This window comes from Pyrus communis, chromosome 5 (genome assembly GCF_041283825.1).
Source record: "Pyrus communis isolate YQ-2024b chromosome 5, ASM4128382v1, whole genome shotgun sequence".
Taxonomy (NCBI): domain Eukaryota; kingdom Viridiplantae; phylum Streptophyta; class Magnoliopsida; order Rosales; family Rosaceae; genus Pyrus; species Pyrus communis.
In genome coordinates, this window is record NC_142569.1 from 34,262,626 (window position 1) to 34,282,325 (window position 19,700).

The 19,700-nt window shown below is 36.9% G+C and overlaps 1 protein-coding gene across 2 annotated transcripts; it reads right to left on the reverse strand.

Annotated features, from left to right (window-relative positions):
• Positions 1-7,880: 7,880 nt before the first annotated feature.
• Positions 7,881-18,407, reverse strand: LOC137725396 (SCY1-like protein 2 A). Of its 2 annotated transcripts, none has more exons than XM_068464061.2 (14): positions 17,588-18,407; positions 16,388-16,492; positions 15,355-15,465; positions 14,744-14,926; positions 14,230-14,356; positions 13,611-13,672; positions 13,393-13,479; positions 13,018-13,104; positions 12,013-12,126; positions 11,681-11,809; positions 11,131-11,193; positions 9,661-9,822; positions 9,402-9,520; positions 7,881-9,197 (listed from the first exon to the last, which is right to left on the reverse strand). In XM_068464061.2, exons 1-14 carry the CDS (start codon positions 18,080-18,082, stop codon positions 8,267-8,269), a joined length of 2,775 nt encoding a protein of 924 aa, XP_068320162.2. In that variant the 5' UTR covers positions 18,083-18,407; the 3' UTR covers positions 7,881-8,266. The 2 variants fall into 2 exon arrangements, with proteins under 2 accessions (XP_068320162.2, XP_068320163.2); XM_068464062.2 differs by having other exon boundaries at positions 17,584-18,332.
• Between the last annotated feature and the right edge of the window lie 1,293 nt (positions 18,408-19,700).

Below are 19,700 nucleotides of genomic sequence, written 5' to 3' on the forward strand. Positions count from 1 at the left end.
AGTAATGCGATCGATTTTGAGATTAGTTCATGACTTTGTGCCGATTGAGATGCCTTTAAATAGGAGCGGGAAAGACCAGCAGTCACCATGCCGCAAATTCTGGCCTTTTGTTCTTCCTTCGTTCCCCCTTCTTATTTTTATATATATATATATTATATTGTTATATATGGGATTAAATACAACATTATGTTTACACAGAAGCGTGAGATTTGAATTTAAGCCACACTATGTATAAGTTAAGCATACTAATTTCATTTAAAATTGATCATCCTCAAAATTCGACATTAAGATCTCACTTACAAATAAAAAAACATGCTACTATACAATAGTGTTAAGTGAAATATGATATTTTGGTTTAGGTTAGTTTGTTTTTCCCTTCTCCCTAATTTCATTGCAAAGTTACTTATTCAACCTTGATCTTCTTTTCCATGCGAAATCAGGCCCGCCGCCCTATGCACACCAAGATTTATATAGAGTAAATTCCATTACGGTTTTTTTTTTTTTTTAACAAACGATATTATCTACACAAAGGAAGTTCGAATGGAGTAAATCTCACAATAAGCTAGTAATAATGTCGTTCAAATTAATCTTTGATGAAAATCGAATCTAAAACCTCTTACTTATTTTAAGTAAGAAGTCCCATGTTTTTTTCACATAAATGATAAGTTCAAAACTTAATTATTTTGGCCAATCTACTGCATGGTTTAGAACAAATATTCCACCCTTAAATAGAAGATTGTTTATAGAAAACAAAAATTAAGTTATTATTACTCATTTTATTGGTAGTGTCATGCATAATTTTTTTTTTTAACAAAATTACAAAATTAGTCGACTCCAAATTGAGTGCAACACTAGTAAGTCAAACATGTTAAACCATTTGAAATTATTTCTTTTGTTTTGGGTGGTAAACCCACCATTGGCTCATTAAGCATAAAATATGGATTAATAATGATCCGAATTTTCTGAAGCATAACTAACTACTACTTTACCATCATTAATTGTGATAAATTCACAAGCATCATTATCATGCATTGCATGCATTTGGCCTCAGTTTCTCTTAACCAATGGCCATATATATAGTTTTCTTTTTGAATGTTGTCTGAAAAATCGTTAAGCGTATTCGATTCATCAGGCAGCATGATTTCTATCGAAGAATAATACATGTATTAAGTATTTTACTATCAGAGGTTAGGGTTAAATATTATTATCAAGTGTACATGTTTTAGAATTTGAGTGAATCAATCAGATACATATTATGAATGTCACAATGTGTGAATGTAACGAATATGAATAGACACAACAATTTCGATCATCAAGTGCAAGCAAAAACTGAATCATTACCTCATGCACTAGTAGTTTTTTTTTTTTTAATACATGCGGTATTATTTACACTTAAGGGGTAAAGGAGTTGGCTAAGCCTTACAATAGGTTGGTTATAATAATTTGGTTAGAATTCGCATTCCGCAAGAATCACAGTTAAGATTTCTCACTTACAAATAAAAAAAACTAACCACTAAATTGTAATTTTAAATTACTCGTTATGGTGTTTGGTCAATGCCCGACCATTGTGTACAAATGCCTGGGCGAATGAGAAAGCAGAGTCCCTGATTTTGGGTCATATTAAGGGATAAGGGTCAGGCAGAGAATCCATAGACAAGCAGAAAAGAGTGCAAAAATAACGGCCCACTTTATTGAAATTCCCCGCATTACAATATTCCATTCCCATAATTCCCATGTGTAATGTATGTTTCCTCTTTTTTGGTTGTGCATTTGATCACTGAAAAGTGGAGGCGCTAATGGCGCCCCTTTCCGTCCGTCGTTCAACCCCGTGGCCGTCGATGGCGCTAAAAAATCGGCTCCGATTACTTTTTCGTAATTAATTCATTTTATAATAACGATTTGAGTTTGGAGATGATTGATTAATGCATGTCATCTCATCCCATGCGTGTTGCTTTTGTTTAAATCTTTATTTTCTCAGATAAAATTTTTTTTCTGTGTGTACCTAGAATGCTTGTACCGTTGTGTACTTTGCACATGTTATTTATATGTATATATGGGGTAATATTATTCACACACTTATGTTTACGGAGGAGGATTCTCATCCCCTTCTATCCCCTCCTCTCACACATTATTTTTTGTCTTATTATTTTTATAAAATAAAAAAAAATCAATATAAGATGTTGACGTGACTTAACCGTGACCGGTCAAATAGGAAGACATGGAAGGGTAGAGAATCCTCCTCTTATTTTTACATTTACACATCTCTCTCAATTTTTAGCCATCAGATCGAATGAATTGAAAAAAATAAATAACTAAAAAATTAACAAAACTATATGTGAATGGATGTGTGAATATCACTTTCCTCTATATATATATATGAGATGGTGGCAAAGTTAACATAAATGAAATTGTAAAACTATGCGACGGCTAGGGCTGGGTTCGGTTCTAATCGGTTCGGTTTTTTCTCAAAACCGAAACCGAACCGAAATTTCGGTTCGGTTCGGTTCAATTTTTTTTCGGTTTTTTTCGGTTCAGTTTTTTTTCGGTTCGGTTTTTCTCGGTTCGGTTTCGGTTTTTTTTTCGGTTTTTTTTTTTTTTTTTTTTCTTCTCCCTCCAAAATTATTAAAAAAAAAAAAAAAGAAATATGAAAGTTCACATTCATATTAAGAGGCCAGGCGGAATGAAAAATAAGGAGGAGGAGGGTTAGGGTTACAGTTAAGGGTTTTGTTAAAAAGATTAAAAAATTAAAAATAATCTCACAAATCCTGGAGGCATGAGGGTTCGAACCCATGCCTCCATGCTTGTAAAATTTCACTAAAACCAACTTGGCAACAGGTTCTATTTTGTTATGATTGTATGACTAAACTATTTATAAATATTCAAAAAAATATATATATATATATATATATATATATATATATATATTTCGGTTCAGTTCGGTTCGGTTTCCGAGCCTCAAAAACCGAAACCGAACCGGTCAGATTCGGTTCGGTTCGGTTTGACAATTTCGGTTCGGTTTTTTTTTCGGTTCGATTTTTTTCGGTCTCGGTCCGGTTCGGTTTTCGGTTTTTTGAACCCACCCCTAACGACGGCCAATCACCATATCTACTTTCTTTCGTATGCTTTAGGAGTAAGCTAGTTTTATAATGTATTTTACTTTTTTCTTTTCTTTTTAAGACTTTTGGAAAGGTAGTTTGAATAGAAAGGGAGATCGAAGTGGCTTTACTTGTTATTTCACTCAACTTGAAAGCCAATCACCACTTTGGACATTTTCAAGCCTAAATCATGACAAGCCTACTTGACCTCCATCTTTCTTACAAAACTGATTAAAGATGAAATTGAGGAGGCTTAGGTGATAAGTAGTCTCTCTTGCTTCATACTCCAAAACACTTGTTTTGTTTTTACAAACATACTACGTACTTGAGCTTAGCCAAGGTGAAATCTTTTCCTGTTAATTTCGATTATATTTTAATCTTGCTCAAATGACATAGAAACTAGGCATATTGAAGCCGGAATCCGAACTCTAACCCTACAATTGGACTCAGTAAAAGCATATTAAGCAGATCCACTTGTTGTTGATCATGACAGGTGCATCCATTACTCTTGGTTGATTAATGGTTGGTTACTAGCTGGATTAATCATGCGATTAGTCATGCGTTGGAAGAGTATATTATAATCCAATTATCTTATAGCAATTGATTTATTGAGAAAGCTAGCTGCATGCATCCTGCATTGTGCCGCGAGACCAAAGTGACCAAATTAATATCAAAGCAGGGTTGAGCCATGCATAAATATAGGCTTTCTGGATTGCTAGCTTGATTTGAGGATAAACCAATCCATGATTTTACAAGCATTATATATGATAACTGAAGGATAAAGAATAAAGATAAGATACAGATACAGATACTCCCCCTAAACCCCTAATCCTCTTCGTTCAGTAGTCCAATTTACGTCTTTTTCATGCATTGCATTCTGCTTAACTATACATGAAATTCCTTAGAAAATAAAATAAAATTAATAATGCTTCAAGTTTAGGAATTACTTCTAGTCGGCGGCGGCAGCAATCCATGCATTGCAGTCGTGCTATTTAGTTATCTAATATTCCAATTTTCTGGCCAAGAGTTCCAAAAATATTCCGTGCAATTCAAGTCCGAAACTGAAATTTCAAACTTTAAAATTGGAATTAGAATGTATTTGAATTTTCCGAAAATTCAAAACTTGGCTAATTCTATTACACCCTTCTATTCCATACGCTTAATGATGTACCTGCTAAATTAATTGCGGATATGTTTTTATTATTATTTGTTATACAATGTACTCAAATATGATTCTACATTCTTAATTACAACTCTCTTCAATTCAATGTATAACATGCCAAATCCAAAAGTGAGGCGCACTTACTATCTCTTGAGCTCCATTACATGTCTATATGTGCATGTTCATGCAAATAATTGGCTCAACTACTATGTTAGGTTCGTAAAATACACCACCACACAAGTGTTTACGTGATTCACTTAAATGTGGATACTTATACTTTTCTTCTTTTCTAAAGTGTAATATTAAAAGAATTTTGTTTGTTAATCTGAAATTGCTTATTGAAAAGAAATTTCAAAAAATAGACAACGAAATAACAATGTAATAGAGCTTGAGCACGACTTATTTATTTGTGTCATGCTCGTGTCAATCTGGCCGTTGTTTATACATGTTAATGTTACGTTTGGTTGTATTTGTCTTAATTATTTCCCAATCGGTTCTTTCATGTTCGTTCACTTTGATAAGATTGACAATAAAGAGGGAGTTTCCATGACGAACACAAAATCAAAAAAATACTTGGTGTATTAAAATTCACATTAGCATACAACTATTCCATTGGGTCAAGTTTTCATTGTGGTGGATTTGGTTCGGCAGATTTTGGGTGAAGGGAAGAGTCTTACAATGTTGGAACGAGATTATTCTATCCAGCCAGTACCGCTGTTCGACAAGCAATAAAATGAGCCCATGACCATTTAGTCTCGCCACAACCAGCCTTCAAGTAGATGGGGGTAAATTCTGAGTTCAAATCTTACCGACAAAAATAATATATCACATCACCATTCAAAGCAAGTAAAATAGAACGCGGCAGCACACACAAAACTAGAAATGTACAATTGCCGATTGGCAGGCAGCTCTACTTTCATGTCTTTACCATCTTACAAACTCCCACCTCCGGTAAGGCACCTCAGTCTTTTCTACCATACCCACAATAAAACCACTCTCAATCTCTCACCTAAGACGATCTGTCCCAAATTATTATATATATTTTCTCCCCTAGTGCGTAAAGTGATGATATTGCCCTCATTGGCTTAGTGACGTGGATGTACCTTGGTAGTTTTAAATTATTTTCTTGCCATCGTAATTAAATCGTACTCGACGTCACGAGTGCGTCAACGCGAGTTAGGCCCAAATCGGATTCGTAATGAAAACGATTAATTGAATACGTAAACGAGTAAATCACGAACCAATTATATTGGATCCCGTTACCTCTAAACCAATCAAATTTTGGGCTTTTATCTTTCTTTGGGTCAATTGAAACTCTCTCTCTCTCACGACAACCCAATCAGAAAATATTATTTTCTGATTCTGGCCAATCACACACACACACACACACACACACACACACACACACATAGACTCTCTCTCTCATTGTCGACTCTTCTCATTTCTTCTTCCTTCTGCACCCGAGACACCTCACACGCACAAACCACACCAAAACAGTATGGATCGAACCTACGAAAACTACCATCACACTCCTCACAAACTCACAAACCTAGCCATACCCTTAGGTTTCAGTTTTGGTGAGTTTTGATCGTCGACTCACGAGCTCCGACGAGGAGCCAAGTTGTTCCGACGCGATCCCGAACGTGGTTTCGAGGTTTTAAGGCTTGGAAAGGTATCCACGCAACTTCCCTAACACTTTGGAGTAGTTTTGGAGTGAAGCGGACGTCGATATAGGCGAGTTTGGAAAGTTGCAAAATTGGCAGGATTTTCCAAGGAATTTTTTGACCCTTTTTCGTAGGATTTTGAACTCCTAATAGGTACGAATGTGTTCTACTCTTCAAGACCTTCAAATCCATATAAATTTCATGGATTTTGGTTGAGAAATGACGTAGATATTAAGCTTTGAAAATTTTCCAGAAACCGACGAACCAAATGACAGAGACCGGCATGATCCACCAGAGAAGAAGAAGAATATTAAGTCAAAGTTGACGGAATATTCTAACGACATCAAGTAACACCATTAGAATAATGGAATATTCTGCTATTTTAACGGAATATTCCCAACGCCGTTAGGGTTTCCGTCCCGTGTGTCAGGCACATGCCTATGCGTGGCCGGCGCATGTGGCCGTGACTTGGCCAATGAGTGAGAGTGCGTCTGACATCCAAAAATTTTTCTAAAAGTATGGGGGTGTTCGTGTTGTCGAGTAGATCACGTTGGTATATTCAAACACCCCATTTGAGCAACATATGAGGAATTAATCCTAGGCTTTGTTTATGTGCTAATTAATTAACGAAAAAATAGTTGTATCGCATATAGGTGATACGTACCTCGAGGATGGGTATGGACAAGCGAAGCTAGAGGGCTACTATCCTGCTACTTATTAGTGAGTGGGCATTTTTTTTGTATATATATTTATATACAGTTTTCAGAAACATTTTTATATGGAACTATGCTTTGCTTGCCATGTTGTAAATAAGTTACATCTTAAATATTGCATTGATACACTTGTGAATTGTATTGTGCGATGTTGCGGAGACTCAGGTAAGCTTCAGATGAGTATTATATGATTGAATGGGTTGTATTGCATTGGTATGCACACACTTATTTAGAGCTCATCATGGTTGTACCTCGGTATTAGTGCTCCCGCCTGGGGCTAAAGCCGACTTTCATGTGATTGTTCACCTCCCACACCGCACGCTCACCTTAAATTCAAGTTTGGTGCCAGCCTGTTGTACAGACCACAATAGGTGGTTCCGACTCGTAGGTGACCTGCGAATTATCGCACAGCTTTCACGTGATCCTAGCACTTAAGCGTACATATATATACCCAGCCTGTCGTACAGGTCACATTAGGTGACTCCGACTCGTGTGCTAGCCTAGATTGATGAGCTAAAGGTCCAATCCTACATGTCACGTTAGGTGACTCCGACTGGTATATTATTTTATATTGGTTTCACACCTAACTTGCATTTATTATTGCTGAGATATTATGACATGGCATACTTCAGTTTTCGCCGCTCTTGTGCATTGGTTTTCATACTTACGTAGTAGTATTTTTTGGAAACTGTACGAGTTTTATGGAGAGGGGTTATTATGTTCATAACGATAAATACGTTTTCAAACGCTTTGTTTTTGCCCACTCACCCTTCTGTTTTGCACCCCTCCAAGTTCTAGGTAGTTGTTCATCCTTGGTGGCTCACAAGGACTAAACGGCGGTTCTGACATTCTACTAAATAAAAGCAGGGATCTTCTCCCTATTTGTATAATTAATACTTAGTTAGTTCGACTGCACTTTCGTTTTACCTATGCTCTGATATGCGTGTATCTTATACTTGATCTCTTTCACTCTTACATAATATCTCTAGTTAAATAAGTTTAGCTTTGGTTTTTTTTATTTATTCGCATTTTCTTATTATTATCACTTATGTTGCGCACTTGGCTACGTCATCCTCACGTGACGACCAGCACATCTCGACTTCGGTCGGGGTGTGTCATCACCCGTATAACAATTTCATACAGCAGAATGAAAAAAAAAAAAAAAATTAGAAAAGTGAATACGCACTTGGCGATGAGTCAGTGACTACAAAACCAAATCGAAGTAGCAAAAATTGTTCGGTACATATTCCTTCCAATAGCATTCGGTCAACCTGAGTCTCTTTTATTGATTTCAAACCCAGTCTTTGAGGCTGGGCCTGCAACGAAGATTACACTTATCCAGAAGAATTGAACCCAAGAAGCTTTCAAATTACAATGCAAAATTTGGTGCCAAATCACAACAAAATACAAACTAAGCACAAAAAAGACCGATACATAACAAACCTTGATATCCCCGAGAGCTGCTGCTGTCAGTCATCCATGCTCGAAATATGACAGTAGGATCCCAAAATCATTTACAAAATCAGTTTCTCCACACAGCAAGGCAGGCCTACTCTACATGGGCCATTCCCAAATCTTTTGTTGTACCGTTTTTACATCCAACGTTATGAAGGTTAAAACCATGTATTAAGCTTATAGCAGATCCAAAAGGGGTGGCTGTTCAGTTGCCGATTTTGCATGGCTGGAGCGTGACACCGAACTAGCACCCTTCCCTCTGCCTCTTCCTCGACCTACAGCAGTTGATGGGGGAGGAGCAAGTCTAGGTGCTGTCTGCGCATTATTTCCAGAAGCAAATATGGACCCAAGATCAGCTGATCTTTTATCTGTGTAAGCATTTGAAGCTGATATCGGTTGATTCTGTTTCATAAATCCAATAGAACTAGGGGGGTTGAAACCTGAGCTACCCAAACCACCAGTAATCGAAGTTGCATTGCCTTGACCATGTCCTATTTGCTCAACAGACCCTCCGGTAACAAAGGCCCAACTATCATTGCTATTGCTGTAGAGGTTCATACTGTTTGATCCACTGGACAGTTTGTTTCTGGGAGGCTCTATCGTACCATTGTTGGAAGGGCCCATTCCACTTACTTGGCCACTAGGCCGTGGGGGCCAGTTAGCAAAAGGATCAACGTCATCAAAACTGGAACTGGATGATGCTCCTGCATTTAATTGCTTCTCAGTATCAGCAAGTGGGGTAACTCCAGAAGACGCCCTAGGAGGCCACTCTATATCAACTGGGGGACATGATACGGGTGTTTGCTGACTAGATACTGCAGTTCGCGACAAGGAATTTGGCTGTGAAGAAGTTACTTGAATTGGTTCATTACCCGGAGTGGGATAAGTGGAGGTAATGGAATTTGTAGAAATTTGGAGGGAATTGGAGGGCTGCTTTTTTATAGGACCCCAATCTCCATCCCATGCTGGACTGCTGTTTGCAGCGGTGGCGACATTTCCGCTTATTTTGCTTGGGACTTGGAAGTGGTGTCCATTGGCAGATGGAGATGGTTTTACCTCTGGAATTCCAGAATCCGTCACAGTAACTCCCCGTTTTTCCTCTATCTTCCTGCCACAAAACCAATAGGTCCAATACAGAAAAGGAGACTTAATATCAGTAAAACTAAATGCAAGAAAGAATTACATAATACTGAAACTGATAAAAATGCATGTAAGCATGCAGACATTACTTGGGTGAAACTCAAAACATTCAATTAATGCATGTAAGCATGCAGACATTACTTGGGTGAAACTCAAAACATTCAATTATCACCTCAGAATATCCTTGACAAAGAGCATATATTTGGCAAACTGCTGAACATTTAATTGCTGGGCAGTAAGAAGAGGTATGAGCAGCGGGAGGACATGCTCTGCAACAAATTCTACCCCATGCTGAAAATCATGAAGCAAAGAAAATGAATATATCTTGTAGCTTTGTAATAAATTTATAATATATAACGATATTAGGGTAAAATGCTACGGAAGACAGATAAAGCAACCACAGAACCAGATCCATTATTGGAAACGGTTACCTGCTTAAGAATTGAGTTTGACACCCCAAGAGTACACATAAGGGTAGGAGCAGAGCGGTCAACAGCTGTACAACGCTGAATTGTTTGCAGAATATCCAAAATAGCATGCTTATCGAGTGTAGGAATCAAATCTCCTAGACAATGCAAAGCATTGACTCTCACCTGCCAAAACAAGCACATTTGAAATTCATGTTCAATTGTTACATTAAGATTAAACCATAACAAAACAATATAAAATTCACCCAAGTCAAGTTCAAGAGCCACCTCGAACTGGCGGTCTCATGGAATTAAAAGCTACAGTTGAACCCACAGTACCAAGAAAAAAAAAGGGTAACATCCAGTTCATTCATCTTCAACTGTCATACAACTGGCCGTCAATTCAGAAAAACTAAAGAAAACTGTATTTTGGGACTTTAACTTCTTATGAGTTCATTGCCACCAGCATTACATTGTCCTAAGAATATACACAAAGAAACCGACTCAGGCAGAAGATTCATGAGGTGAATCATAGGATGAATCCCACTGTACAATTTTGTTCCTCTATAATTTTCACTCTGTTAAATAATGAATGGCAGTTTAAAAAGTTAATTTCCTCAGAAGTAGAAACAAGGGCAAACCCATTACAGTCAAATGGTTTAATAATCAGTGGAATTAGAAAACAGTATATACTGTGCAAATTCAACCAAAGAAACAATATGCTTCAATAGCAATTTGGGAGATAATAATCACTCGATCAAGTCATTTTCCGCACTCAGGATCAGTAATGCAAAGTGGACGTATGAGGAAGCAACATACAGCTAGCACAGGATGCACAAAACTCGGACAAGTTTCTGGTACATTAGGTGATAAAAATGTGTGATTTAAAGTTCCATCTACTATGATTAGGTCAATAACTCTTGGTAAAATAGAGTGCTAAGTACTATCAACTAGTTTTCACAACAGAAATAAAATATAATAGAAGTGACAGGCCAAAGACAATTGAAAGTCAATCTATTAGGACTGGCAGGGACACTTCGTTGGTATTAAGTTATTTAACATATTACAATGTTGACCACTAGATACACCTATAACCAAAGGAAATATCAGTTAAATTCAAGATAAGAAACCAAGAGGCTGACCAAAAAAAGGTGGTGCCAGAAATATTATTATAGGGGATCATACCCTTAAATAATTAGTTTGATTCCAAATTCTTAATACGAATGAAATGAAAACCAAATCATGCTCAATATAAGTTATAACATCAAAATCTGTTGCCTTTTAAGTTACAACAAATTATTTCTTTCTTTCTTTCTTTCTTTCTTTTTAAATCATTTTTATGTATAACGCACAGAAAGAAAATCAAAATTCAGTATTTTCAATTTTCACTAATGGCAAGAACAGACTGATATCATTTAAGGTGAATGCATAATGAGAATGTTCTTAAATTAAACTTAAGAAACAAAGAAAGCCAATTAAAGAATAAATACATACCGCGGCAACAGTTGTCTTAAGAGCTAAGCCATGAACACGAGGCAGAATAGTTTGTTTCACTAGCTGCAAATAATGAAAATATAAGACAACAAATACTAGTAGCTCTCCCATAAAATGTTGATTCACAAGAAAGATACTAAAACAAAAATATAGCTAAGTTGTTTATCTTCATCCATGTGCTAAACAATTTTTGTATTATGGAAAAAAAAATAAAAAAAAGGCCAACGGTATAATCCACAACTGTAACACATCTTCAAAAGTGTCCATCACTGAGAGAGAGAGAGAGAGAGAGAGAGAGAGAGAGAGAGAGAGAGAGAGAGAGAGAGTGTGTGTATGTGAACATTTAGAAAAAAGATAATAAAACTAAAATATAGCTTTTGTTTATCTTCATCCATGTGCTAAACACATTTTTGTATTACGGGAAGAAAAAAAAAAAAAAAAGCCAATAAATAACCCACAACCGTAACACATCTTCAAAAGTAGTATTTCAAATGTTTTCATTGCTGTGTGTGTGCGCGTGTGCTTCCAAAGAATGTAAATGCATACTCACCTGAACATCAATCTTTTTAGCAAGGAAAGAAGACTTCCTCAAAACCTCCTCCTGTATGCGAGCATCGCCATCACCATATGCTCGAACAATCATGGGCAGGACATGTGATATCAAGTGATCTTGCATAGTCTAAAAATAAATACATAACAGGTTAAGTGTATAACTCAATAATGGGGAAAGTATCTACTAGCAACATAGTAATCCACTGGGAGTAAGCACCCCTTCCAGGCACTGAACAGACACAGCACACAAAGTGTGCAGGGATTGAACCGAATAATGCAATAATATCTTAAAATACCAAATAAGAGAATCAGAAAAGTGTTTTCACTTACCTTGCTGATAATAAGTTCTGCATGCTTCAAAAGCAACAATAATGTGTCACCCACAGCAGTGCTCAGGACAGGAACAAGGGCTGGCAATGTTGATAACTCAAAGTCATTCTTATCCTACATTATGTTTTAAGACATAAACTTAGTCAATCTAGTTATAAAACGTAAAGCATTCACTGTCACTTGATGATGTCCATAAACTCTACCATCTGTGTGTGCGCGCGCGCGTCTGAGAGAGAGAGAGAGAGAGTACAAGTTTTAAGACATTATTATAGAAAGTTTAGGCTTAGAGCTTGATGTCTCAACAATCATGCATGTTTTCAAAAATTAAGTATCATGGCAGTTTTTATGAGATCATCACATAATTGTTTTCTTGCATCTTTCAAAATTTCACATATACTTTTGAGTGATTCTCCATGAACTCCTTATTTTCTCAGTTAAACCCTCCACGGCTAGCTGACAACAATTTTCTTTTAACAAGAAAACAATATTTTCTTGAAAAAAATGATATGCATCCTATGGACAAGGGTACACTTACAGCGACAAAAATAAAGATTTCCAAACTGCCTAAACTACCCCAAAAATTAAAAAACTCAAGCATCCATCATTGCTACCATCTTTTTCATTGGAACTATAATACAATTTAATCAAGGTTATAAAAGGCGTTAGGCACTAGTCGGGTGGCGGATAGGGGCCTATCGTCTAGGCACCTAAGCAGTTTTTTTAATTTTAAGACATAGAGATTATAAAGTATTAGAACATATTGAAAACATCGGGAACAACCTAGGCACGTCTAGGCACCCTTTCTTAATTTTCAAACGCCTAGGGATTAATTGGGACAGTGGCCAACCGCCTAGTGCCTAGGCGGGGATTTTTAGAACATTGAATCTGATACATCATAACAAGCCTTGCATGATTAGTTTACAAACAATCACAATCCTTTACAAAGCTTTTTTTGTAGGTACAACAATGGCTCATTTCCAATCACAACGGCAAAGCAATTAGTACCTGAGACTCTGCAATCGTGAGAACCATGGGCAGAATCATTGGTTGCATAACCAAATTCCTAAGTTCTGCACAAAGCGGCGGCAGTACCTAGAAAGACATAATAGAGACCATGTTCAATAGATAAAATATCCTTAGCAGTTGGCTGAACAAAACTATGAAATGCAATATAGTGAAACACAAATTACCAATAGGCATAACCAGATACCTGAGGGGTTCTTTTTTTCTCAAACCAAAAACAAAAATCATGATGTGGTTTTCATTTCAATAATCAGGTGGTCCTTTCATTATTCTTTGTTTCCAAAATTCAAACATATACTCAAAACATAAATACTGTAAAAATAAATGACACATCACTTGATCAGACAAGAAAGAAACCTTATATCGCAATACACGAGAATCGAAATCTTTCCACATATCAGATAATGCTTTCAGGAATTCAGACTTCTGCATGTTATCTCTTTCCTGCAAATAAAAAAAAAATGATTTATGACCAAATCTTTTTTGTCAAGCCGTTTTTCTTCTTTTAAGACATTAATCTAGGGTAACATTATCCCAGAAGTATGCACTGATTACGCTGAAATGCAAATGCATACAAGCATGTGGTCGAGAAAGCGAAGAGCACGCAACCTAGTGTCATCCCGAAAAAATGGAGAACCTGCATATAAATATTATAAACAAACCCGAGTATGAGACAAAGAGCAGTCAAAGTACACTTAAATATGTAACATAACAATAATAACGAGGCCAAATGTGTATGCACTTTATACTGCTGAGATTAAACCAAAAATATCTGCATGACAAAACGAATTCTAGCCATAATACTACATTACTTTTGGCTTCCATGGAGAATTGAGAGTGATTTTCATGTATCAGAACAGGAACATCCTTAACTCATGCGTTCTATTTTTAACAATGATGGTGGGCTTAGAGATTTGATTATTATTTACTTTTAATCAAAAGAACCAGGAAATTCAGTTACTAGGTTTAATTATTTCTAAGTATTTATTAATCTTGAAATTGCCTATACTACTTTATTAATAGGTTCCTAGTAACCATACTTGATTTTAACATGATTTACCTCTCCTTAACCTTCTCTGTCTCTTTACACATATCATCCTTGTTCTCTTTGTCTCCTATTCTACATCGGAAGCAGAGAAATGTTTTCCTACATTCAGTGGCAAAGCTCCAATACAGTTAGGTTTAATGATTTACCTGTAAAATCCATTGCTGTTGGCCTGAAAGCCTCATTCGTAGAAAGCATCCTTCGCAAGTCAGGAACTAACTCTGGAGGAATAGGGGAAAAGGCTTCATTGGATAAGTAGCTTAAGGTATTCATATACTGCAAAAGAAAAACTTCAGTATTAACAATATCACCAATATTAGTATTAACAATATCACCAATACACAACCATAGATCAACCATGAGGATCACTCAATGAAAATGGAGAAAAGTATTAAAGACCAGTACACAAATCCTACTTCATTCCATGACCTATTTTAGTGTGCATGTGGGGGAAGTAGCAGCTAAAAGTTGGAGATGATCCTTGTTAAAGGAGATGTAGAAAAAGGAATAAATATAGCATTAATTCGATTCTTCATCGCTGTAGTAAATAGGCAAGAAAAAGCATATCATACAAGCTCTTTTTGTGTTTTCTGTACATGAACAAGCTATCAATTAAACACTTGCATCTGTATGAAATAAGTGAAGAATTTAAAGGAAAATTACCATCTTGACATTGTTGTGGCAGTCGAGCAAAGGCTTGTGAGCAATCAAGTGGTAGGCAAGACAACCAAAACTGAAAATATCAGAAGAACATCCAGCTGAGGATGCTTTACTCCTAGCAAGTTCAGGAGCAGTGTAATTCAGTGATGGCTGAAGGGGCAGCACAGAGTCCTCAACATCATATTCCTGTGCAACCCATATCAAATCAATTAATGACTGGTACACATTGCTCATGGGGAACTCTCATTGGATCTAGATAAGATTTAAATAAATAAACCTAAAAAATTACGGTCAACATTTTAACCAGGAAGCATCATACTGCTCATAAAAAAACTGCCAGACTCTTGGCTGTTTGAAAAGAAATCCGGTGTGCAAGTATAGATCATTCAAAGTTGTTGCAAATGCAACTGCATAGATGGAAAACAATTGGATAAAGCAAGGAAGAAAATGAAGACATTCATAAATTCATGAATGTTAAGAGATCACGATCAAAAAAACAAATGTGTGCTAATAATGTTCTGCAGGACAGAAAGCACACATTTTCATAATTGTAAAAATATGCAGGTGAAGTAGAATTTTTTGTGTAATAAGCTTATAACAGAAGCTCGACTCACAGCATAATGGAATGCCTGAACATTAGCCATATTTCCTGAGGCTTGATCTGTTGAGATTGCAAAACCAAATCCACCAAGCTTCCAAGCTCCACTTGCTGTAATAAAGACATTCTGCAGCAATATGGTTTCACATTCAATTGACATATTCAATATGCATTGAACCTCTAATTTGGAGGACAAGTATGATAATTAATTGGCAAGAAACACACTTATTAGACTCAGTGAGGGACTGATACATAAAGATCAGGCAATAAAATGAAATGAAGTTTTTCCTTAGTAATTATTGTTGTACTTTTATGTGCAAAGGGAAGCAAATTCTAATAAAGTACCATACATCAACTTTGTAGGCGAAAGTGAAGAAACAAACAATCTAAAAATAAGAATACAAGAGATTTAACAAGGTTCGGCGTAAAGCGTATGTCCACGGGCAAAGCATGGCGAGCAATTTCACTATACAACCAGAGATTACAAAAGAGTGTTTAAACTCTCACAACCCAAAACCCATAAATTACAAACCCTAAACCAGTAGAGAACACAAAACTAACGGAGAAGATTCTCCTAAATTGTTCTCTAACTCACAAACTCACAAATTGACTCTCACCAAATTGTCACACGAATGAGCCACACAAAATAAACTAACCCTATTGTCCTATTTATAGAGCATAGGGCTTAGGTTTACATAGAATCCTAATAGGGAGTAAATCCAAACCCTAATCAAATAGGTAATTATACTAATTAACAAAAACTCTCCACCAAATAAGGAATCCAACCAAGAAGTCAAATCCAAACCCAAATAGTACACCAAACGAAATAGGTAATACAAACCTAATTTCTGCATCATCCTAATGTTGAGACGCAAAACCCAACAATTATACCTTCACGCTACAGAGGACAAGAAGGAAAATTATTCTGCTAGACATTCTAGCCTCAAGATAAACAAGAGATAAAATATCTACAAAGAGTTTAAATTTTGACAATTTTCACTTCTACATATTTGAAATATTGTGAAAACAGACAAAGAAGAAGTTGTAACCTCAGGTGATATGGCCCGATGAATGAGACGCGCATTGTTATGAAGAAAGTCTAAGGATTCTGCTATCTGGAGCAAACCATGCTTCACCTCTAATATACCCATTTCCTGCAAAGCAAAAATCCTTTTGAGCAAGCTATGATATCACAGGATGATTCAGAATATAGCACATGACAGATAGGAGATTGACTAAAGAAAATGCACTTTCTGTAGAATAATATTTTCCAGAACATTCTGCCCTTGGAGAGAGAAAATATCCAGCCCATTAAAAATTTACAAACTAGATCAATTTAATGTATCTATAAAAAAATTACTTCACCAATATTTGTTTTACTCATTTCAATATAACCATCCCAATAGTATTGAGGTTGCTCATAGGGTTTGAATTTCCTCAGTAAAAATAAGTATGACATGCATATTGAACATTCATGTGCAGAAAACTTGTTTATCAAGTTAGATAGTTCATATTTGAGAGTAATGAGTTCTACAGAAGACAAAAAAATAATGCTGAAGAAGAAATAGAAGCTTAAGAGTCAAATAGCTTGGTCTATCCAATACAAGCAAACCGCCAAAAGCAGTGACCTCCATCTTGAAAACTTTTATTATTTTAGAAGAAGGATAGAATTTTATTAAAACAATAGAAGGAATTACAACAACTGGATAAGAAATCCACCAACTAGCAAAAATAGCAAAGACCTCTCAAGTATGACTACTTTACAAGTAACTAAAGCTGAACCAAATTCATTTAACCGCTAACACAGCCATCACTGTATAAGAAAGAGAATAATCCCTGAACTCAGTCGAAACTGATTCCTAGAGGGCTGCTAAAGGAAACAAATGACAGATGTATTCCATGATTTCTGATAAGTGGGCATACATCTAGACGCAAGAAGGAGCACATAATATTCGGAATACGAACAACTTGCTTGTTCTACAGAGCATCCGCTTATTAACACTAATAAAATGTATCATTCTCAAAATCACACAACTAAATTTGAATTCAAGTCGGTTACTTTATTGGTGATCCACATAAAAGAAACTGAATCCGACCGAGCATTTGACTGATTTAAACTACATTCCAATATTCACAAGGTCCATACGAATCCAATCCAAACATGCATTCACTAAATTACCGAAATTACACTATCGAAACTTGAAACCAGCATAAAAGGAGACAATTGAAGCCCACCAGAGCCTACCTACCATTCCTTTAAGCTCCTTGGGCACCTTAGCCACATTCTCCACATTCCCAAGTGCATTTGCCACAGACGCAAACAACGGCTCCGTCACCATTGCCATGGCATTCTTGTTCTCATCCAGAGCCTGCACCACGTGCACCACCCCGGGGTGCCTCAGCCTCACCAGCCTCGCCGCATCAGCTCGAATGATCTCCAAAAACCCATCTTCCGCCGCCTTGGCCAATCCGGCGCGCATGCGCGCCTCCGACAGAGCCTTCTTATCCAAAACCCAGACGCAGACGGTGGGGTACTGGTGCGCGCGCGTAGACTCACGAGCCGCCTTGGCGGAATAGAGCTTCCAGACCAGGCCCGGTCCGGCGGACCCGATCTGGTCGAAGAGCTCGTAGTCCTGAAGAGGCTTGGGTCCGGCGACCTCCTGGACCGTGGTCTGTACGGTCTTTTCGATGACCGCAGCGGTCTTGGCGAGGGCTTGGGTTAGGGTTTTCATATTGAGAGACATCTTGGGAAGAATGGAGGAATTGCAATGTGTACGATGGAAAATAAATCAATATAAAAGCAGTGTTGGTATAGGGTGTATGTAATCTGCAGGAATTGGGAAGGAATTCTAGGGTTTTGGGTTGACGACGGAGGAGAAGGTGGAGGGAATTTGGAAGCTTTCCTCAGATCATGTGCTTTCCAGTTTCCACCTCCCTCTCTCTCTTCGTGGTTCGTTTCTTTTCTTTTCTTTAATTTTTTTAATTTTAAAAAATGATTTTTCAAATGTTTCGGGACAAGTTCTCTCTCCGGCACGGGTAGTTTGTTGCTGTTTTCGGTTGGCCTCTGTTGGGTTTAATTAATTAAATTTTAATTTGTTTCTGATTATTTAGGTGAGATGATTGAGTCACACGTGGCGGCCAGTTTATATTTGGATAGTCGGTGGGTGGGTTGGGCCTTATATGGCAAGTTAAGTGTAAATTTGGATCAATGATATACGAGCCCTTGGACACTTTTTAAGTAGGGGTACACAAAATTTTAAGTAGGCCCATATACGCGATGTTTAGCAGATTTTTTTTATCTTTCCAGTCTTGGTTAATTTTTTTTGTTTTTTCTATTATCTTCAATTCATTCAATCGGACTAGGTAGATAATCGTGGTTTGTCATCCATTATTCTCTTTTTTAAGAAGAAAAAAAAATCATTCAATCAGACGGTCGAAAAAAAAATGTATGTGTGAAGAGCAGCACCCATAAACAAATATTCTTTTTTTTCTCTTTTTAAAAAGGGGAACAACTGGTGGCAAGTCATGATTATCCACCTCTTCCAGGGGCAGAGAAGGCTCACAAAAGTATTTTAGCCTCCCCTAGCCACAAGTCTGGCTTTCACACCAGTAATGGGTTTCGAACCCAAAGCCTCCAATTTTTAATTTGAAGGAAGCCTCGCAATCCGCTCTCACCACTGGGTTACCAGCTCATGGTTCCGTAAACAAATGTAGGTTTGATTACATTGTTCACCCTTTAGGTTTGGCATTATTTTCAAAATGAGGCATGAAGTTCTAATTTTCTCACATTACACCCTTGAGGTTTTGAAATTGTCTCATTTACATCTTTTATCTTTTTGAATATCTAACCCTCTCTTGAATTGATGAGTTGTTTTTGTGAATATAGTGTAAATGTGGCTTCAATGTTAGCTCAAGGGAATGATATTGCCCATCGTTTGGCTGAATAATGTGTTGTCTATTGTTCATCGTCGTGTACATGGTTGGAGGATTGTTGATTTGTTGTAGGAAGATGAAGAGAGTCTAAACTAGAAGCCTCAACTCCCATTGTGATGCACTAGCATTAACAATGTGATGAACTAGTGCATCGCACCAACCAAATTCAAAACATAACTTATAAAATACAAATTTAAAATATACATTCAACCACTGAACCACTGAACCACCAGCTGAAGGTTTGAATCCTAGCTTTATTGGTATGTAAATTTTTGTCAGCCACAAGTTGGGTATTCTAGAAGAGGTGTTTAGTTAGAAGCAAGTAGCCACATATTATGGATCTAGATCCAACCGACATATAGATGTAAGCCGATAAGCTTGACCATTTTTTCTTCTTTTTTGACAAGCTTGACCATTTGATTAACTCCA